The sequence below is a fragment of the Cucumis sativus genome, chromosome 7 (genome assembly GCF_000004075.3).
Source record: "Cucumis sativus cultivar 9930 chromosome 7, Cucumber_9930_V3, whole genome shotgun sequence".
Lineage (NCBI taxonomy): Eukaryota > Viridiplantae > Streptophyta > Magnoliopsida > Cucurbitales > Cucurbitaceae > Cucumis > Cucumis sativus.
In genome coordinates this window covers 11894012-11912019 of record NC_026661.2, presented here as the reverse complement: position 1 = coordinate 11912019, position 18008 = coordinate 11894012, and the positions used below count along the sequence as shown (strand labels likewise).

The 18008-nt window shown below is 33.6% G+C and overlaps 1 protein-coding gene across 1 annotated transcript; it reads left to right on the top strand.

Moving 5' to 3' along the window:
- Positions 1–2538: 2538 nt before the first annotated feature.
- Positions 2539–7030, top strand: LOC101216476 (DCN1-like protein 2). The gene is made up of 11 exons (XM_011660744.2): positions 2539–2734; positions 3112–3173; positions 4257–4393; positions 4525–4583; positions 4719–4742; positions 5251–5333; positions 5421–5485; positions 5609–5658; positions 5790–5891; positions 6374–6433; positions 6591–7030. The coding sequence occupies exons 1-11, from the start codon at positions 2732–2734 to the stop codon at positions 6723–6725; spliced, it is 780 nt and encodes a 259-aa protein (XP_011659046.1). The 5' UTR covers positions 2539–2731; the 3' UTR covers positions 6726–7030.
- The last annotated feature ends 10978 nt before the right edge of the window (positions 7031–18008 follow it).

The following is an 18008-nucleotide window of genomic DNA, read 5'->3' as shown; positions in this document are numbered from 1 at the left end:
GAAAAGTTTTTTTATCCATGCCCAGGTGGTCATCGAGAGCTTGTAGGAAGAAAGTACAACCAGTCCTTGGCGTCATCCTTTAAGAAGAAGGAAAAAGCTCTAAGGTTCAACTACCCCATTTGGTCTCTTGCCACAACACAAAACATGGAACTCCTTGATGTGCCTATGTGGGAATCTTCATCTGCAAGACCATGAAAAATAGACACTAAATGAATGAAAGTCAAATTTACTTGTAATCTCATAATAGGCAATACAAAGTAATTGTTGGGTTAGGTCAGGAGCAGCAAGGTCCAACCAAGTTGAGTCACGATCTTAACTTCTTCACTTCTTCTTCAGAAAATTCCTCTTCAATCACTCCTCATTTTCTTGCTTCTCCCCATCCCCACCCCTTATACCATTCTCTGTCTCAACAAATTTCCTCATAACGAGGAACAAAACATAGATTTTTGGCCAGGAAAATTTCTCCACATCTTTTTCATTTTTTTTTTAAATTTAATAAAAATATATCTTTTTTCAATGCAATTTTACTTAAACATTTCCAATATAATTTTCAAGATTAAAAGGCCTAGCTTGGATAATGTATAGTTATTCTATTCAAGATATTCGTTCACTAAATCTTGTTAATTTGGTTTTTTTATCACCCATCTAATCAAAATAGAAAAGTTAACTCAACTTTCAATTAACTGACTGTTCTAATTTGATCAAATGAAAAACATACATATTTGAACTCAACTAGAGCAATACTCATCTTAAAAAGATATTAGAATCATTCAAGTAGATTAATTAACTTTCAAGCGCCTAATTAATCATTCGTTTGGTTCAATTCTAAGTCGATTAGAGCAATACTCATCTTGAGTAGAATAATTAACTTTCAAGTCCCTAATTAATTATTAGAAAAAGGTATCTTACCCTCTCATCCACATGTCAAACGATGAGAGAATGATCAAGTGTATAAAACATTGTGGGGCTCACGTAAGTATCACACGAATTAACTTTAGAGACCCGCGACACTGTGCACTTTTCACAAATAATGACCATTTTGTTATATTGCCTCGCATAGTGCCACAGTTGTAAGGCAGAAGAATTTAGTCTTTTTTCTTCCTGTTTTGTCTCGGTTGATGCTTTTTGACTCATTTTCGCCTAATTAAGCTCCATTTTGACATCAAACACCATATTCTATTCTTGCTCTTCTTGCAACCTATAAAATAGAAACGCAAAATCATAGAACTATCCCAAAATTAAGCGAGATTAGATAACACATGTTTGATGCTGTTGGTGGTTCTTTTCAAAGGCCCAAATGAAAAATGACTCATTTTTAAAAAATGAATGAAAAGTTTTTGCTTGCTTGCATTAGTACCATATGAGTTATTTATTTTTCCCTCAAACTGTTTGAACGTCTACACTTCACGAAGGTCACTCGATACTCAACACTTGTTGACTCGATGCGTTATTCGACATATGATTCCTCATTTCACGATTTACAATAAACAATTGATATTATTTTATTACGCTTACTCACTAATACCTCACTTGTTGTAGGATTCCAGGTCACTGAATTCTCGCCTGTTCAGAGTCATCTTGTTTTAAAATTTGTATACTTAAACAAAACGTTTATTTCTTTCATTACTCCACAACTTTAGCTCTCCCTCTATCTAAACAATTTTTACTCTCTTCTCTCTTGTCTTCACCAATTCATCTTCTTCTCCATGTATTCATTCTCTCTTCAATTATCTTTGTAACGGGTGAGATCGGTTCAATTTTTCATTTGTTTAAGCATTTCATGTGGTTGTCTCGATACTCAACTTTATTTGAAAAATATAATTTAATTTTGGGTACTTTTATAAATAATAAAATAAATTAAAATAATTACAACCTATAGCAAAATTTTAAACTTTATAAATGATAGCTAATGATAAACCAATGTCTATCAATGCCACTAATAAAAACATATAAGAGTCTATCAATGTCTATTATTGATAGAATCTAAAAATTTTGGTAAATATTTTGTGAAATTTGTTACTTTTTACAAATTTCTTTCCCTTTTTATTTTTGCCACTATCGAGTGACCGACCATTGCATGCTCATTTTTTACCAATTGAAATACTTTAGGTTGGTTCATAATTTTCCTCCTCGCCTACATGTGTCCTAACGAATGACAGTCACTCAACGGCAAATTTAAAATTTTAAAAATTTGTACTTGTTAATTAAGATTTGCTATTTTCACAATTATATTATCTAGTTATATAAGTAAATATATTTGTAGAATGATAAAGTGTTTGTTAATTTTTTCTCCGAAGAAAATGTATTAGATTTGGTTATGAATTGATTTGAATAAAATATTAAGTGCAAATATATTTCTATAACTTATCCTCAGTGACTCATTTCCTCTACAAAAAGGGCCTAAGGACAGGGAGGTCTCGACCCTTATGAGCTCAGGTGGACACCAAGAAATGAATTTACAACACGGCTATATGGTTGGAAATAAATGCATTTTGATTAGTATGTCCTTTAATTCTTTAAGAAAATAATAATAATAATAATAATAATGATAATACAAAAACAGAATCGAACTCACTACACTGTCTTCTCAGAGAGAGAGAAATAGAGCTTCCAGGAACAACCCTAGAATTCTCTCTCGACGTTCTCCGGTATTGGAGAAGCCATTCTCGGCCTTCAGTTTACCCTCCGATTACCATTTCTCTGCGCTAACCTTCTACCCACCACCTCCATAATGGTTTGTCTTTTCTTCTCTTCCCTTATTCTTAATTCAATTAAACATACCCTTTCCCTTATCCCTTTATTTTCCTCATCGCCCCAGGTTTTTGTTCTTGAATTCCTTTTTCATCTTTTGTTCCCGAGGTGGAATTCTGATGCCCTATTGTTTCCTCGGTTGCATGAATTTTTTCGGTTTTAGATTTATCTTCCGATTGTTTATTTTGCCGGTTCCGATTGCAGTTTGATGCACGGAGCAACTATACTGTTTTTAAGTAACTGCTGTCTTATTAACTTTTTTGTTCATATGCTCAGTCCTTTATGTGGATCTGTATGCATACCCCAAGACATGTAAACACCATTCTATAATATAATTTTTATTGTATTTCTTCTCGGCAGCATAAATTAACTAGAGGACACCGAGATAAACTCCATCAATTTATGGCTATAACTGGTACAAGGTACGCTGTTGGTCCGTTTTTTTTTAAAAAACTTTATTTTGAGCTAATTACTATAATTTATGGCATCGAGTTGCTGTGTGTGCGCGGTTGCTTCACTTTGTCAGTTTGTCTGAGAAAGACTAACCTTATACGTGAAGAGAATAATCTAAGAAATCAGCTATATCAAATTAAATCGACTGACATGGACTTAAGTAATTGTAGAAGCTGCAGAGGTAGACGTGGAATCTTGTATATACTATTTGTTTTCATCCAAGAATTATAATTCATATTGAATGAGAATTAGATCTCTTTAGTTTTCTGGATTTGAATTATATCTCATGTTTTGACCACCAAACATTAGCTCAGTTGATACCCATTAAGATATTACGGAGCATACAAAACGTTGTATACCCATATGTTGTCATTTTTCTGTTTGTTTTTTAACTGCCTCCTCCTATATAATATTTTTTTTTGTGTTAATTCAAACCGTTTTCCATTTTCCCATGTAAGTCGATCTTAAATGATTTGATACAAAAAGCTGCAACTATTGAAGGTGAGAGTCCTCCGATATAATAATTATTTTTGTGTTAATTCAAACCGTTTTGCATTTGCCCATGAAAGTTGACCTCAAACTGATTTGATACAAAAAACTGCAACTATTGAAGGTAAGAGCCTATTTGAGCATTTTAAGAAAAAAATGAGAATACCAGAGTGAAGAAGAAATGGGTCAGAGGGAGAGTGTACGAAAATATTTATAACATGGAAAGCCACTTGAGCGCATGTTTGATTGCTAAACAATTAATAACCCAAAAAAAAATTCTTAATATGTCAGAGAAAAGGGTGAGGATGGTTGGCTTGTATGCATTGGATTAGAGATAAATATTTCACATTTTTACGAGTGTCATGGTTCATCATTTTAGTGGTGCCCCTTTCCCTTTTTTTTTTCATCAATAGGAAAAATAGGGAGTAGAACTGATAATCAAATCTTTTAGTGCTTCTGAACTCATGTTGTAGCCTTCTTTCATTTCAAGGTAAGAAGCATAGATAATGAATTCTGGCTTGTCTATTATTTACATTGATTTAGTTATTTTATTGATCATGCAGTGAAAAGGTTGCTCATCAGGCCTTGAAGGCTAGCGATTGGCATCTTGAAGGAGCTTTTGATGTGTTTTATAGTCAACCCCAAATTAAAGCATTCACCGACTCTAGACATTTGGAAGAGCTCTATAACAGATATAAAGGCAAGTTTTAAATTCATTTCATCATTACTTCTCTTTCTGTACACTTGTAAAGAGTAGTGAAACTGTGGTGAAAGAGTTGTTGGTTTTCTATGAGCATGGACATAACAAAGTTTCTTATCTAAAATGGGCAGACTCATATGTTGATATGATATTGGCTGATGGTATCTCACTGCTCTGCGATGACCTTCAGGTAGTTAATTTATATGTCCAACTAGTTTTTATGTGTTGATGAGTTGATGGCTACAAATTTTACTACTTAATTTTAACCATGCAGTTTTATTTTTTACGTTTACATGAAATGACGTGAATTGCATTTCTTTTTCAGGTGGATCCTCAAGATATTGTTATGGTATGCTTTTCAAAAATAATTTCTGCTATGCAAGGCATTTGTATATAAATTGAAAATGAATACTTTATGCAATCTTTCTCATCCTAGAGTTATCAAGAACCAATACATGCCATTCCTTTTAGTGGGGGCTAAATTGTGGATAGTTATCCTGAAAAGCTTTTGTCATGCTTCATGTTGGAGAAGATATTTGCTAACGTTCGCATTTTCCCTATTATAATTCAGTAGCTAGGTAGAGACCTTGACATTCAAGTTCAAGGTCCCTTTCAGTGCTTCCTTCACCGTTGTTAAAAGAAGCTAATTATTTCAATTTCACATTATCATCGATACTAACTGTATATTTGGTTGAACAGTCCTGGGATTATCTATTTGAAAGGTTTGAAAGTAGTTGATATTTTGACCTAATTTTAAGAATCTCAGTTTAAATACTGATTTTGATTTTGAGCATGATTTCTGATTAAATGATTTTTGTTTTGTTTTATTTTTAATATACTCTCGCTATTACCTGCAGTTGGTTGTTTCTTGGCATATGAAGGCAAACACAATGTGTGAGTTTTCCAAACAGGAGTTTATAGGTGGATTACAAGCACTAGGGTAACTAATTGTTTGTCAAACAAAAATAGCATGGATGGGATCAAAATAAATCTTGTCATAAAGTTAATGTTCAATTCATGATGGCAGGATAGATTCTCTGGAGAGGTTCCGAGAAAGGATACCATATATGCGCTCTGAGTTGAAAGATGACCGTATGTATTTTTTTGTTGCCTATATCATGTTGAAACTTATATTATCCCTTGCTTATAATTGGAAACAAGATTGCTGTGTGTATTGGGTCACTGATTTCTTTATGTAATTTTATATCTGTCCAGAAAAGTTCCGTGAGATTTACAACTTCGCATTTGGTTGGGCAAAAGAAAAGGTACTTGTACTTGGCTTGAATATTCCCTGGAGGATCTGTTTACAACTGTTTTCTATCTCCAGCTGTGTGTTAGATTTCAGCATAATGTCAGCCTAAGGCAAGGACTTCTAAAGTGGGTATATGTGTTTTAGGGGCAAAAATCTTTAGCATTGGACACTGCAATTGGAATGTGGCAGTTACTATTTGCTGAAAAGCAGTGGCTCCTGGTTGACCACTGGTGTCAGTTCTTGCAGGTAATGTTGCTAAACTGTCTGTTTGAAAATGACCGAACTTCTGTTATGTGTGGGGCAAAGCTTCCTGTTGTTGGGGTATGACCTCTATAACGTTTTTTCCCCCCTGTAAATCTGGTATTTGACTCAAGGAGCTTATTTATCTTGTAAATACAAAGGACAGAACACTCTAGATATTTCATTTTATCAAGTAGCGATCCATCTTGAACTTTCTGTAGAATGTATTACAGGAAGGATCTTTCCTGCATAAGAGTTAGCCAGTAGTTTTCTTGGTTGCTTTCTGCTGAGGAATGTGGGAAAATTACACATTATTGCCGTAGAGATGGAAGGTCTACACTTTTCCACTCAACCAAGAAAAAGGCTTTAGAACTTGAATTGCTTGTTGCTTCAAGTTCGATTTGCTTGTTCTGTTTTCTAATGAATGATGATGATACGTTCTTAATAATTTATTTGATCTATGCATATTTTGACCTTTCTTGATTCAGGCTCGGCATAATAAAGCTATTTCTAGGGACACATGGTCTCAACTTCTGGAGTTTGCAAGGGTAAGAATGATAATTTAAATGAACGGTTAAAATGCCTCAAAGTTATTATTATTATTAAAAAAATAATTCTCTATTTATTCGTTGTTGTCTTGGATGCTTGTTGTTGATGCCATATATTTATTATGCTCATTCCCTTATTACTTGTCTCTCTTTGTAGACCGTGGAGCCTACACTATCAAATTATGATGCCGAAGGTGCTTGGCCGTACCTTATTGATGAATTTGTTGAATATCTGAACGAGAATGGCATAATCCAGAGTAGTCAGTCAAATGATTCGAGTCAAATAAGGTGATAATGCTACTGCAACTGGTTTGGGATTATTCAATATTTATGTTGGTGTGATTTGAATACCCCTCTCTGGTTGAATGAATGAATTAATTGGAGGGGAAGTAAAGATATAAGGGGGGGAAGAGTGAGGGAATGACATCGGAGTGAAGACATTTTATTTGTTGTTGAATTTGGTATATCATCTCTATATTATTATTGAGTGGGAAAGTGGAACTTTATAGTAATAATACTGTGAAATGAACAAACCCCCTTCCCTCTTGTGTTTTATTTCTACGCATCCACGGTATACCTACATTATACCTTACTCCATGGAACAACTTTTATTCAATTTCCTTATAGATTATTAGGCTACTCTTTTACTCTTTTCTTTTAGGGTATCAAAGACATAAAATTCTCTTTACCAATTAATTTTGAGATATAAGTATGTATATATAGTATGCAAGTATGAAGTTGTTCAATGACTTGTGGGTATTTTTCAATCAACTTTAAAAATGTGTTTCCAGCTAAATTATTTAACTATTATTAGGTTTCTAAAACTATGATAAATTAGGTTTATATTTGGTTTCATAATTTAAATTTAAAAGGCTATTTTCAAATATAAAATATAACATGAATGATAAATGTTCACAAAATGCAGGAAAAATATATTTTTTATTTTTTATTTTTTGAAGGATCATTTAAAATAAATTTTCTACATTTAATTATTAATATTTTCAAATGTTTAATGTTAGTTTTAACTATCAAATTACTAAGAAAATATTACATTTAACAATGAAGGAACGTCTGCGAAAGAAATTTAATAGAGAGAACAAAAGTTGAAATGGAAAGAAATCAAGGTATAGAATAATGGGGTCTTTTCAGAAGTGAAAAGAAAAAAAATTAACAAACAATTTAAATCATGAGAAAACCATTAAAACACAATAATTATAATATTTTATGAAATGTTTTATTTTGTATGCATTTCCAATTATTATTTAAAACTAAAAAAAACAAGGAACAAAAAGGTTTTAAGAGCAGAAATTCAGAGAAGGAGGTAAAGAAAAGAAAAAAAATTTACATATAGTCCTTAAAAGAAAAAGACTTAGAGCACAATCCTTGTGAAGTAAGAAATATATATAAGTTGGAATCACCTTCAAGTGATTGATACGTAATTATTACAAACGCACTTTTAGCTGCTGCAGCAGCATCTTATTTAACAAAACAGCTTTGTTCCATATTACATACATAATCAGCAAGGGACTTCACACATGCACTTTCCATGGGAGCAAAATCCATCGCACACTACAATACAATCGTCGTTCGAACTACACACTCCCTTCAACCTTGGGCTCGGCCTGTAGCAAACCTTTCCTTCCGTCTCCGCCACCATCCAACCTGTAAGAACCAACAACACCAACACACCTTCCATTATATATTAATTACTCTATTTATTTTCATTATTTTTTTAACAATACATACAAAATTGATCTCTCATTACCGGAAGCAAGGGATAACAAGATGAACAGCACAACTGTGAGCTTTCTCCATCCTTCTCCCACCATCTCTCTTTCTTTTTCAAACGTCCTTTTTCTCACTTATGCAACAACGGCTAAGAGAAACTGTCCGAAGAATATATTTTGCTTGATATTATTTCATGATACAAATGCTGGTATTTATATACAATACAAGAGGTCATATATGGAAAAGATATATTACAGTTAAAACAAATATACAGTTTACACATAATCAAAGGACAGAAATTATGGAGAGGTTTTGATTCTGGAACATATCTTCTAATTTGTGAGGTTACCATTAAACATGCCTTATCAGTTATCTCTTCCTTACAAATTAAAACTACCATTTCGGCCAAAACTAACTACCAAATATATCTGTGCAGAGTTTAGTATTAACTTAATTAGAGTGAAGCACTTTCTTAAATTATTTAGTGTGTGGTTTGATAAAAAGTGTTTTGGGTTTGGTTTCTAAAAATTGTATATAGATATTTTTTTTTGTTTTCTACCAATTTCTTTACAATGGTTTTCATCTTTGGCAGGAAATATTTAAATTCTTTACCGAATTTAAAAAATGAAAAATAAAAATATGGAAGTTATTTAAGCCCTCTTTTCACAACTATTATATTTGTTTATTCTATGTGTTTATTTGTTTTGCTATCTACTTTTTAACTGTACCTTCAAAGTTCACGTCAAGATCTTAAAACTAAAAATTGGTAGGCTTCCATCTCGTAACCATTTCATTTTTTGTTTTTTAAAATTGAGGCTATTTCTTTTCAATTTCGTACATGTATCAATCTTAAGTAGAAGAGTTGTATCCTTAGCCAAATTCCAAATTCCAAACACAAATTCTCTTTTAGTTCAAATCTTGACTTTGGTTTTAGAAACACATGGATGAAAAGTAGATATTCAAAACAATAGATTTAGAGGTAGAAGAGATATTTATAGACTTAATATTCAAAAACTAAAAATCTAAAAACGAAATGGTCACTATACGAGGAATATTTTTTAATATGTATTTTTTTAAAATAATGAAAAGAATAGGGTAGTGGACAAGAAATGTCAAAAATAGAGTGGCGAAGTTGGACTGTACTGGGTACACGTCTACGGACAGAATTGCGATTGGAGTCGTGGACCCAGTCCATGACTTATGACTGGAGTCTTGTACCCGATACACGACTTTGTTCACATGTGCCCTTTCTGGCAGTCAACTGTAGCGTTGACTGTCACATTTGTCTGACATGTAGGGTGTCGTGTACCTGGTACACAATTTCCACACTTTTAAAACCTAGTCGCCGAGTCTTTTGCTTTCCATCTTGCATTATGTCTTCCTTCAGCTTCCATCTTCCCTTCTGCCTTCCTTCAATCTTCACAAAAACCTTTCATCCTTCACGAAAAATTAGCAACCAAGCTTGGTCGTCACAAGCTATGTTTATTTCTTTATTATTTAACTAAGTCAAATACCGGGTACACAATTTTGTTATAGAAATAAGGGGCGTTTGCAAAAATAGCAAAAGATTTTATGATAATAGGGCATGTGTCACTGCATTTTCTAAATTGCAAATGTTGCAAATTTAAAAGTGGATAACCCTTTGATATATTTAATTACTTGTCATATTTACAATGGTGAAGATTTTGTTTGGAGCTATCTACAGTCAGATTCTAGTAGATAGTTGGCTACCACATATTGTGAGATCTTTCTATTTTTCTTTCATTGTTATTGTTGTTTGTTGTCAGGATTATTATTCTCGAGATACTTGCCTCTAGTTGTGACTAGGGAGAATTTTGTTGTACCCATTAAAGATTATAGTGGAGATTTTGACTTCAGTCCGTGGTTTTTTACTCCCCACGTTGAGGGATTTTTTCCACATTAAATTCTATGTGTCCATATACTTTTATAATTATTATTATTATTGTTGAGTAATATTCTATCAGGTTCACACAAGAATGAGATAATTGATCCAAGTCAAAGGTGTTTATCCCAACAAAGTGGTAAGTGTTGGTTAATTAATTTGGGATTTAATTGGAATTGTCTTGTGTTGAATATGGATACTAGTCCAGCTAAGATGGTTACCCTAAATGGGTGAAATTATCAAGTATGGAAAAGAAAAATGGAGGACATATTGTATGTAAATGACTTGCACCTTCATGTTTTTTCTAATGAGAAGTCTGACGACAAAACTGATAGAGAATGAGAATTATGTCATAGGAAAGTGTGTGGGTTTATGAGATTATGGGTAGAAGATAATTTTCTAAACCATATTTGTGAAGAAACTCATGCACGAACTATGTGAAATAAGCTCGAATCGTTATATGCCCCTAAAACTGATAATAATAAAATGTTTCTGATTAAACAGATGATGAAGTTAAAGTATCAAGATAGAGCACCTATGTTAGATCACTTGAATACATTGCAAGGTATTTTGAATCAATTATCTAGAATGAATATCAAGTTTGAGGATGAGAGACATGGGTTACGGGTGCTTGGTACATTGCCGAACTTGTGGAAAGTATTTAGAACTTCCTTATCGAACTCAGCCACAAATGGTGTACTAAATATGGACTTAATAAAAAGTAGCTATTCTAGTTATTGAAAAGAGGGGGAAGAGTAAAAGGAAAGGTCCAAGAGGTAATAACAAAAGCAAAAGCATGAGTGATCGATTCAAAAATGTTGAGTTTCATTATTGCCATGAAAAATGGCATATAAAGAATTATTGTCGAAAATTGAAAAGAGATAAGGAAAAATCATAAAGGACAAGGAAAAGAAGAATGACGGTGATAGTGATGCTGATACAATCATTGTAGCCATTGAAGATTTTTACATCTGGTCTGATGGTGATGTTGTAAATCTTGCCACACAACAGAGCAGTTGGGTGATTGTTGGTGGTGCTTCAGTTCATGCTACTTTGAAGAGGGAATTTTTTGCAACGTATACTCCTGGTGATTTTGACAGTGTTAGGATGAGTAATGACGAATAAGTAAATGCTGTTGGCATCAAAGATGTACACTTGAAGAACAGAATTGGTTCTAGGCTGATTTTGAAAAATGTGAAACATATTCCTGATATTTGCATGAACTTTATTTCTACAGGTAAGCTTGATGACAAAGGTTTCTGTAATACATTCGACAATGGAAGCTTACTAAAGGTTCAATGGTTATAGCAAAGGGACAAAAATTTTCTTCACTGTACTACATGAATGGTAAAATCATGGATTATGATATAAATACATTAAATGATGAAGCGAATGTTGAGCTTTGGCATAAAATACATAGTCATATGAGTGAGAAGGGTTTAAAGATTTTAACCAAGAAAAATCATCTTACTGTATTAAAGAGTACACCTCTAAAACGATGTCTTCATTATTTGCAAGAAAAGCATACAAGAGTTACCTCAGCATTCAAGCAAGCCAAATGTACTAGAGTTGGTACATTTTGATGTGTGTGGTCCCATGAAAACAAAGTCGCTTGGAGGTCTTTGTATTTTTTGACATTTACTGATGATCATTCAAGAAAAATATGGGTTTACACCTTGAAAACTAAAGAACAAGTGTTGCAAGCGTTTAAACAGTTTCATGCCTTTGTTGAGAGAGAAACTGGTGAAAAGCTCAAATGTGTTAAAACTGATAATGGAGGTGAGCATTGTGGACCTTTTGATGGATATTATACAAATCATGGCATTCGACATCAAAAGACACCTCTTAAGACCCTAAAGTTAAATGAGATAGCTGAAAGATTGAACAGAACATTGGTTGAGAGAGTGAGATGCTTATTATCTGAATCACAGTTGCCACAATCATTTTGGGGCAAAGCTTTAAATACAGTTGTACATGTTTTGAATCCCACACCATGTGTCTCATTGGGATCAGAAGTTCCAAACAGAATATGGTCAAGTAAGGATATATCTTACAATCATCTACGTGTTTTTTGTTGTAAATGTTTTGTTCATCCACCTGAAGATGAGAGATCAAAGCCTGATGCAAAAACTAATACATGTGTGTTTCTTGGTTATGGCCAAGATGAGTTCGGTTATAGATTATATGATCCAATTAAGAAAAAGATTATAAGAAGTCGAGATGTTGTATTTTTTGAAGACCAAACAATAGCAGACATTGAGAAAATAGACGAACCAGAGTCTACGCATAGTGATAATCTGATTGATTTGAGTTCAACTTCTTTGACATAGTCTTCTACATAGATAGAAGATAAGGTTCAGAATGAACATCTTTTTTGACACAGATGAGAGTTCTGCGTAGGTTGGGACAAAGAATAGTGTTCAAGAACAGTTAGCAGAAACAATTGTTCCTACAGATGTTTCACTCAGGAGATCTGTCAGAGATCGACGCCCATCAACAAGATATTCACCTAATGAATATTTCCTATTGACTGACGGGGGATAACTTGAGAGTTATGAAGAGGCTATAGAGAATGAGCACAAAAGTGAGTGGTGTTGGAATTTATATCCTAAAACTCGTAGTTTGTAATTATATTATATTCAATAAAATCGTTATTATACTATAATCTTAAAGCCAATAAACAAATGTCCCAAGACTATTATTGAATAAACTTGAATTGTATGTAGAGACATAAACGTGGATCAAATTTGAGTATATAACCTATATAGTCTATAGTATAGGAATACAGTTGGACACCTTATTTTGGGACACTATGGATACGGCCCGCTTTGTAGTTAGTACAAACAATGTGATCCTGAATCGTTCATGTAGAGACATGGAAGTTGGGGCATCCTATGTAAAGAGTTTACATAAGACTGAAACCATAGAAATAGTAGCTTTTAGGTTATAACATCGTTGACTTTAATAAAACTGGCTATTTCGTTTATAAATATCTAATATAACTTAATCTTAATCCTGAGCTAACTATGAACTTCTGTTCACACGAAATTATCCTTAGATCTGCATAGGTGAGGGCAACTCAATGGCGCTGGCCCAATAAGCCTCCCATTTCAAGGTTAAGACTGGGTGGATAGCTAGGGACATAGAGTGCAAAATGGAATTCACTCCTATCCATTTTAGGGTTAGTAGATAAGTTGTTCCCTTAAGGACTGAATCCATGTCTTGAACAAGGGGTCCCACCCTTTCATTGGCTCGAGAGAGATTCAGTTTAAAGGTTAGACCTTAAACCAATTGTTCAATAGTGGATCAGTGGGACTTAAGGAGAAAAGAAATAATCTCGAGGGTGAAACGATACTTTGACCTAGACGAGATTATGAACAACCTATGATGGATTAACTTACTTATCATGGTCATATCACATGGACACAAATATATTTATAGTGAGGGAAGTGTGACTATGGAACTTTAGTGGAATGACCCGTTAGTTAACGAAGGTTGATTAACTCGATCAAAAGAATTTAGCCAGTTAATCTCGGATCGTTGGAGCTCATGATCTATAGGTCCATTAGGTTCCCCTGCTAGCTCATAAAAGGAATCAATTTAGAACATTATGATGGAATAATTTGAATTGTTCAAATTAGCTAAAGAGAGAGAAACCGATAAATATATCTGATATAGTCATCGATTATAACTTAAGATAGAGCTTCATGTTTGAATTTGATTTAAATATGAATATGAATTCATATTTGGAAGCTCGGAATTGATGAAAAAGGTCAAAGATGTAAAAAGTCAAAATATTGACTTTTGACTTTGAAAAATCAAACTTTGACCGACTTTATATTTAAATGTGATTTGAATTTTGGAGAAATGAGTACAGATTAATGCTTGGGAGGTTGAAATTAGTCAATATCGACAAAATGGTTAAAAGTCAAAAAGTTGACTTTGAATTTGATTTAAATGTTGAATTACCATATTGCCCTTAGACTAATTTAAATAATAACACTTGTTAAGATTTGACAAGCTTATCACTTGCATGTGATATACAAGTGGCTTATTTACCCCTCTCTATTACAACTTCATAGAGGTGTTATTGATACTAAAGATAAAAATCATAAAGCTGTTACCGTTCTTTATGTAATTGCAATCACCTCATGCTTGAAATGTTACCGTGAATGGTACTCTCATCTCTTTTATTTTTTTCCTTTCTCTCTAACTTATTGCACTAAGAACTTAGAAGGATTGATTATGGGTTCCTCAGTCTATGTATAGAGGCTCCAAAAAATTTTCTGTACTCCTTAATATTTTCTTGTCTTCACATTAACTACAAAAGCTACAAAGCCTAAAGCCTTTTGTTCATCTTTAGTTAATTGGATGTAGGTCTTGTGATGTTTTTCTTTTATGTGCATGCATTTAGATCAATGCAATTAATTGTTTGATGCCCTCTTCTTTATAACTTAAATATTGTCGATTGTGGTTCGTATTTTCACATCTAACCGTTGGATCTCCATTGGTGATTTGGTTGTCCTCAATGCTAATTTCTGTAATCCATTTGGAAGCAAAGTTTTTTAACTTTTAACTTGACAAGGCGGATGTGTGTTTCTAGGTGAATTTTTGTTGATCTGTATAAAAGAAGGTATATGTTATTAATAATGTAGGAAGGAAGCTACATTACGTTAGAGAGAGATATTTATAACATCAGACGTGTAAGATTTATGGTCGTGAACATAGGGAAGGTTAGCTCTAACCATTGAAATATTTAGTGCATTAAAGTTGCTAGGATGCCACATTTTTTTTAAAAAAGTTGCCTTATTAGAATTATAAAGATCAAATTATTTATTTTAATATTGTTTGTAGAATGATTGTTGATTGATCTAAATATATTGAAGTTGCTAAGTAATTGTGTAGACAACCAGACAATCGTTGAAGATTGAAGACTGAGAAGGCGTTCAAGATTTCTTATTTAAATCATGTATTAGGATCTTTTTTCATGCACTATTGTAAAATATATGCATAAATACACTATTAAGATTTCATTTTTTGTATACACATGTAAAAGACAAATATTATAGTTTCTAAATGAATATTAATTTTGTTGATTTGTTGGGGTGAGACAAAAAAATATTTATCTACACGAACCAATGTTGGTTTATAAAAAATGGTTAATAATGCAACAATTAAATAAAAATAAATTTGTAAAAATGGACTAAAAACCAATGCTTTAATGTCCTCTTAAACCGACATTGCTGGCCTCTTTAATGTCGGTTTTAAAGCCAACCGACACTAAAGATCTTTAATAACACCATAAAAATGTCGGTTTCTAAACCGACATTAATGAGGTATTTGATGTCATTTTTAAACCGACATCAAAGAAAAAATGACACTAAAGGCCTTTAATAACGCTAGCATAGATGTCGGTTGCCAACTGACACTAAAGGCCATTAATGTCGGTTTTAAACCGACATTAAAGGCCAAATTTCGTGTAGTGTTCGTTTATTGCACGAATGTTTTATTCTTCAAGATTGCCTTTTTCATTTAGCTAGAAATTCATTCTAGGTAAACTCACTTTTTCTTCAAACAATTTATTGGCTCTTGATATTTGCCTCCTAGATATAATTTGTTGAGAACCACTCTTCTTCAGAGATTTGTTACAACCCATTAAAGATACAAGGAAGGGAAACCGTGTCATATTGTAAATGATGGTTGGAGTGACTCACAAAGGAGACATTTGATAAATTTTATGGCAACTTTAGATAGTAAACCAATGTTTTTAAAAGTAGTGGATCCCTCGGGTGAGGTCAAAGATAAATATTTATTGCAAATTTATTGAAGGATGCATGTGGTTAATGAAGTTAGGCCCTAATTGATTCAAATGATTATTGACATTGCTCCTAACTGCAAAGGTGCATGCTAACTTATTGAATCACAATTTAGGTATTTAGCTAGGTTATTACTATGGCGAGGTATAATGAGGGTTGCATATTGTCACGTGGTTAGAGTCTGAAGCTAACCATACGTGTGGCACTTTGCTAACTATAATGCCCACATAGCCAAGTAAGCATTTTCGGGAAGGAGTAGTGTGCCAAGCACTACGTTAACGTGTTGCAGCGGAAGTAATTAGGTTGGTTGCAAGACATGAGAGAGGTTGGAAGAATAAGGGAGCTTGGATGGATACATCTTGGGATTGATACATTACATTCCAAGAATAGATAAATACACATTTGGGTACAAATATGTTGTCTCTTGCCATGGGATGCCATGGACAAGAAGACTAGGTTAGGCAAGGTGACCTTGCTTGGCTAGAACATGCCAATTTGCAAGGTTTGCAAGGCTTGGTATAAATGAGGCCCTCCCCAAGTATTTATAGCCCTTTCCCACCGACCTTGGGCCTTAGAAGGTCGGCCAAGGGAGTTTCTAGAGGTTACAAGATCATTTAGTACATTACAAGTAAGCCTAGAACATTCTAGAGAGGACTAGATCTTTCATGACACTTCCTGACCGTCACAATAGCCTTCTAGAGTGTTCTAGCACATGCGAGGCCTGTGAGTTGTCCTCGATAGGTGCCTGCCAGTGCTGTGGGCATATGTCGTGGTCACCCTTGGGCTGTCTTGGGACCACGTTGGGGTTACTCCTGGGCCTTGCTAAAGGAGTCGTGGCATGTATTGGCGCAATTTTAGGGGCTATTTTTTGGGTCAAAACTTTACACGTGACAATATGATTGGTTGGGGTATGCATGGTGTTTATCCATTGAATGCTTCAATCAATTACTTTTAAGCTATTGGGTCGACCTTCTTGTGAGAAAAGTTGGAGCACGTATTTGTTTATTAATTAAGTTAGGCGAAACAAGTTGCTACCCCAACGTGCAGATGATTTGATATATGTTCGTAGTAATTTCAATTTGTCAAGAAAACCTCCATAACATTCACAATGGGAGATGAAATTATGGGATATTGCTGGAGATTCTTTTGAAGATGTTGGGATGCTTGAAGTGGACAATTTATTCATTGGATGAACTAGATTTAGAGGCAACAATTTTCACTGATGATGGTACGTAGTTGTCCCAGTGGAAATGAGGCTAAGAATAATGAGGATGAAGATGCTATCCAAGTTTGAGAATGTTGTTTTAAGCTTCTACTTTAGTCTTTACATTTTGTATCGTAGTTTGAAACATTTTAATGAACTTGGACAACTAATGTACTCTTTATTTATGTTTTAAAGATGTATTATTATGTTCTAACTCATACTCCTAATTTATCTACAAGTATTATTATGGATATTATTTTTAAAAAAAAATTACGTATCTCTAACATGTTGTCTTAGTACCTTTTTAAAAATTGGACGTATCGCTGTGACATGTCACTTGACGCATATTGGTGTCCGTGCATCCTAGTATCTAATCATATGAAACTTATAAACCAAACTCTCTTATATAAAACGCATGTGGGTGTCCGTGCATCTTAGTATATGCTTACATAAAACTTATAAGTCAAAGAAAAACGTGTTCCTGAATAATCTATAAAATAATTATTTGGTTAGTAATACTTTTCCATCTAAATTGGCTCAGGCATAAACCATGAACAAGCAGGAGGATCAAATTACAGAAGCAAGGGTCAAGAAGATGAACAACACAAATGTGAGCTTTCTTAATCCTCCTCCTGCCATTCCTTTTATCTCTTCACATTCACTACACTTTAAATACTTGGATGTCGATTCCCCATTCCTGTGAAGCGCCTCATTCTTTTTAATGCCTTCTAATTAAGGAATGAACTACGCGTTGGCTATCATAATAGAATAATCACATGGATTTCTGTTACAGAAATGCAGAGTGATAGTTTCGAATATGATGAAGCTTACCTCTTGTTATGGGAGAAGAACAAGAAGCATTCAAACCCGTGTTGGTCATTCTTGATGTAAGAGGAAATCTTTCTTTCTATACTATTTTATTTA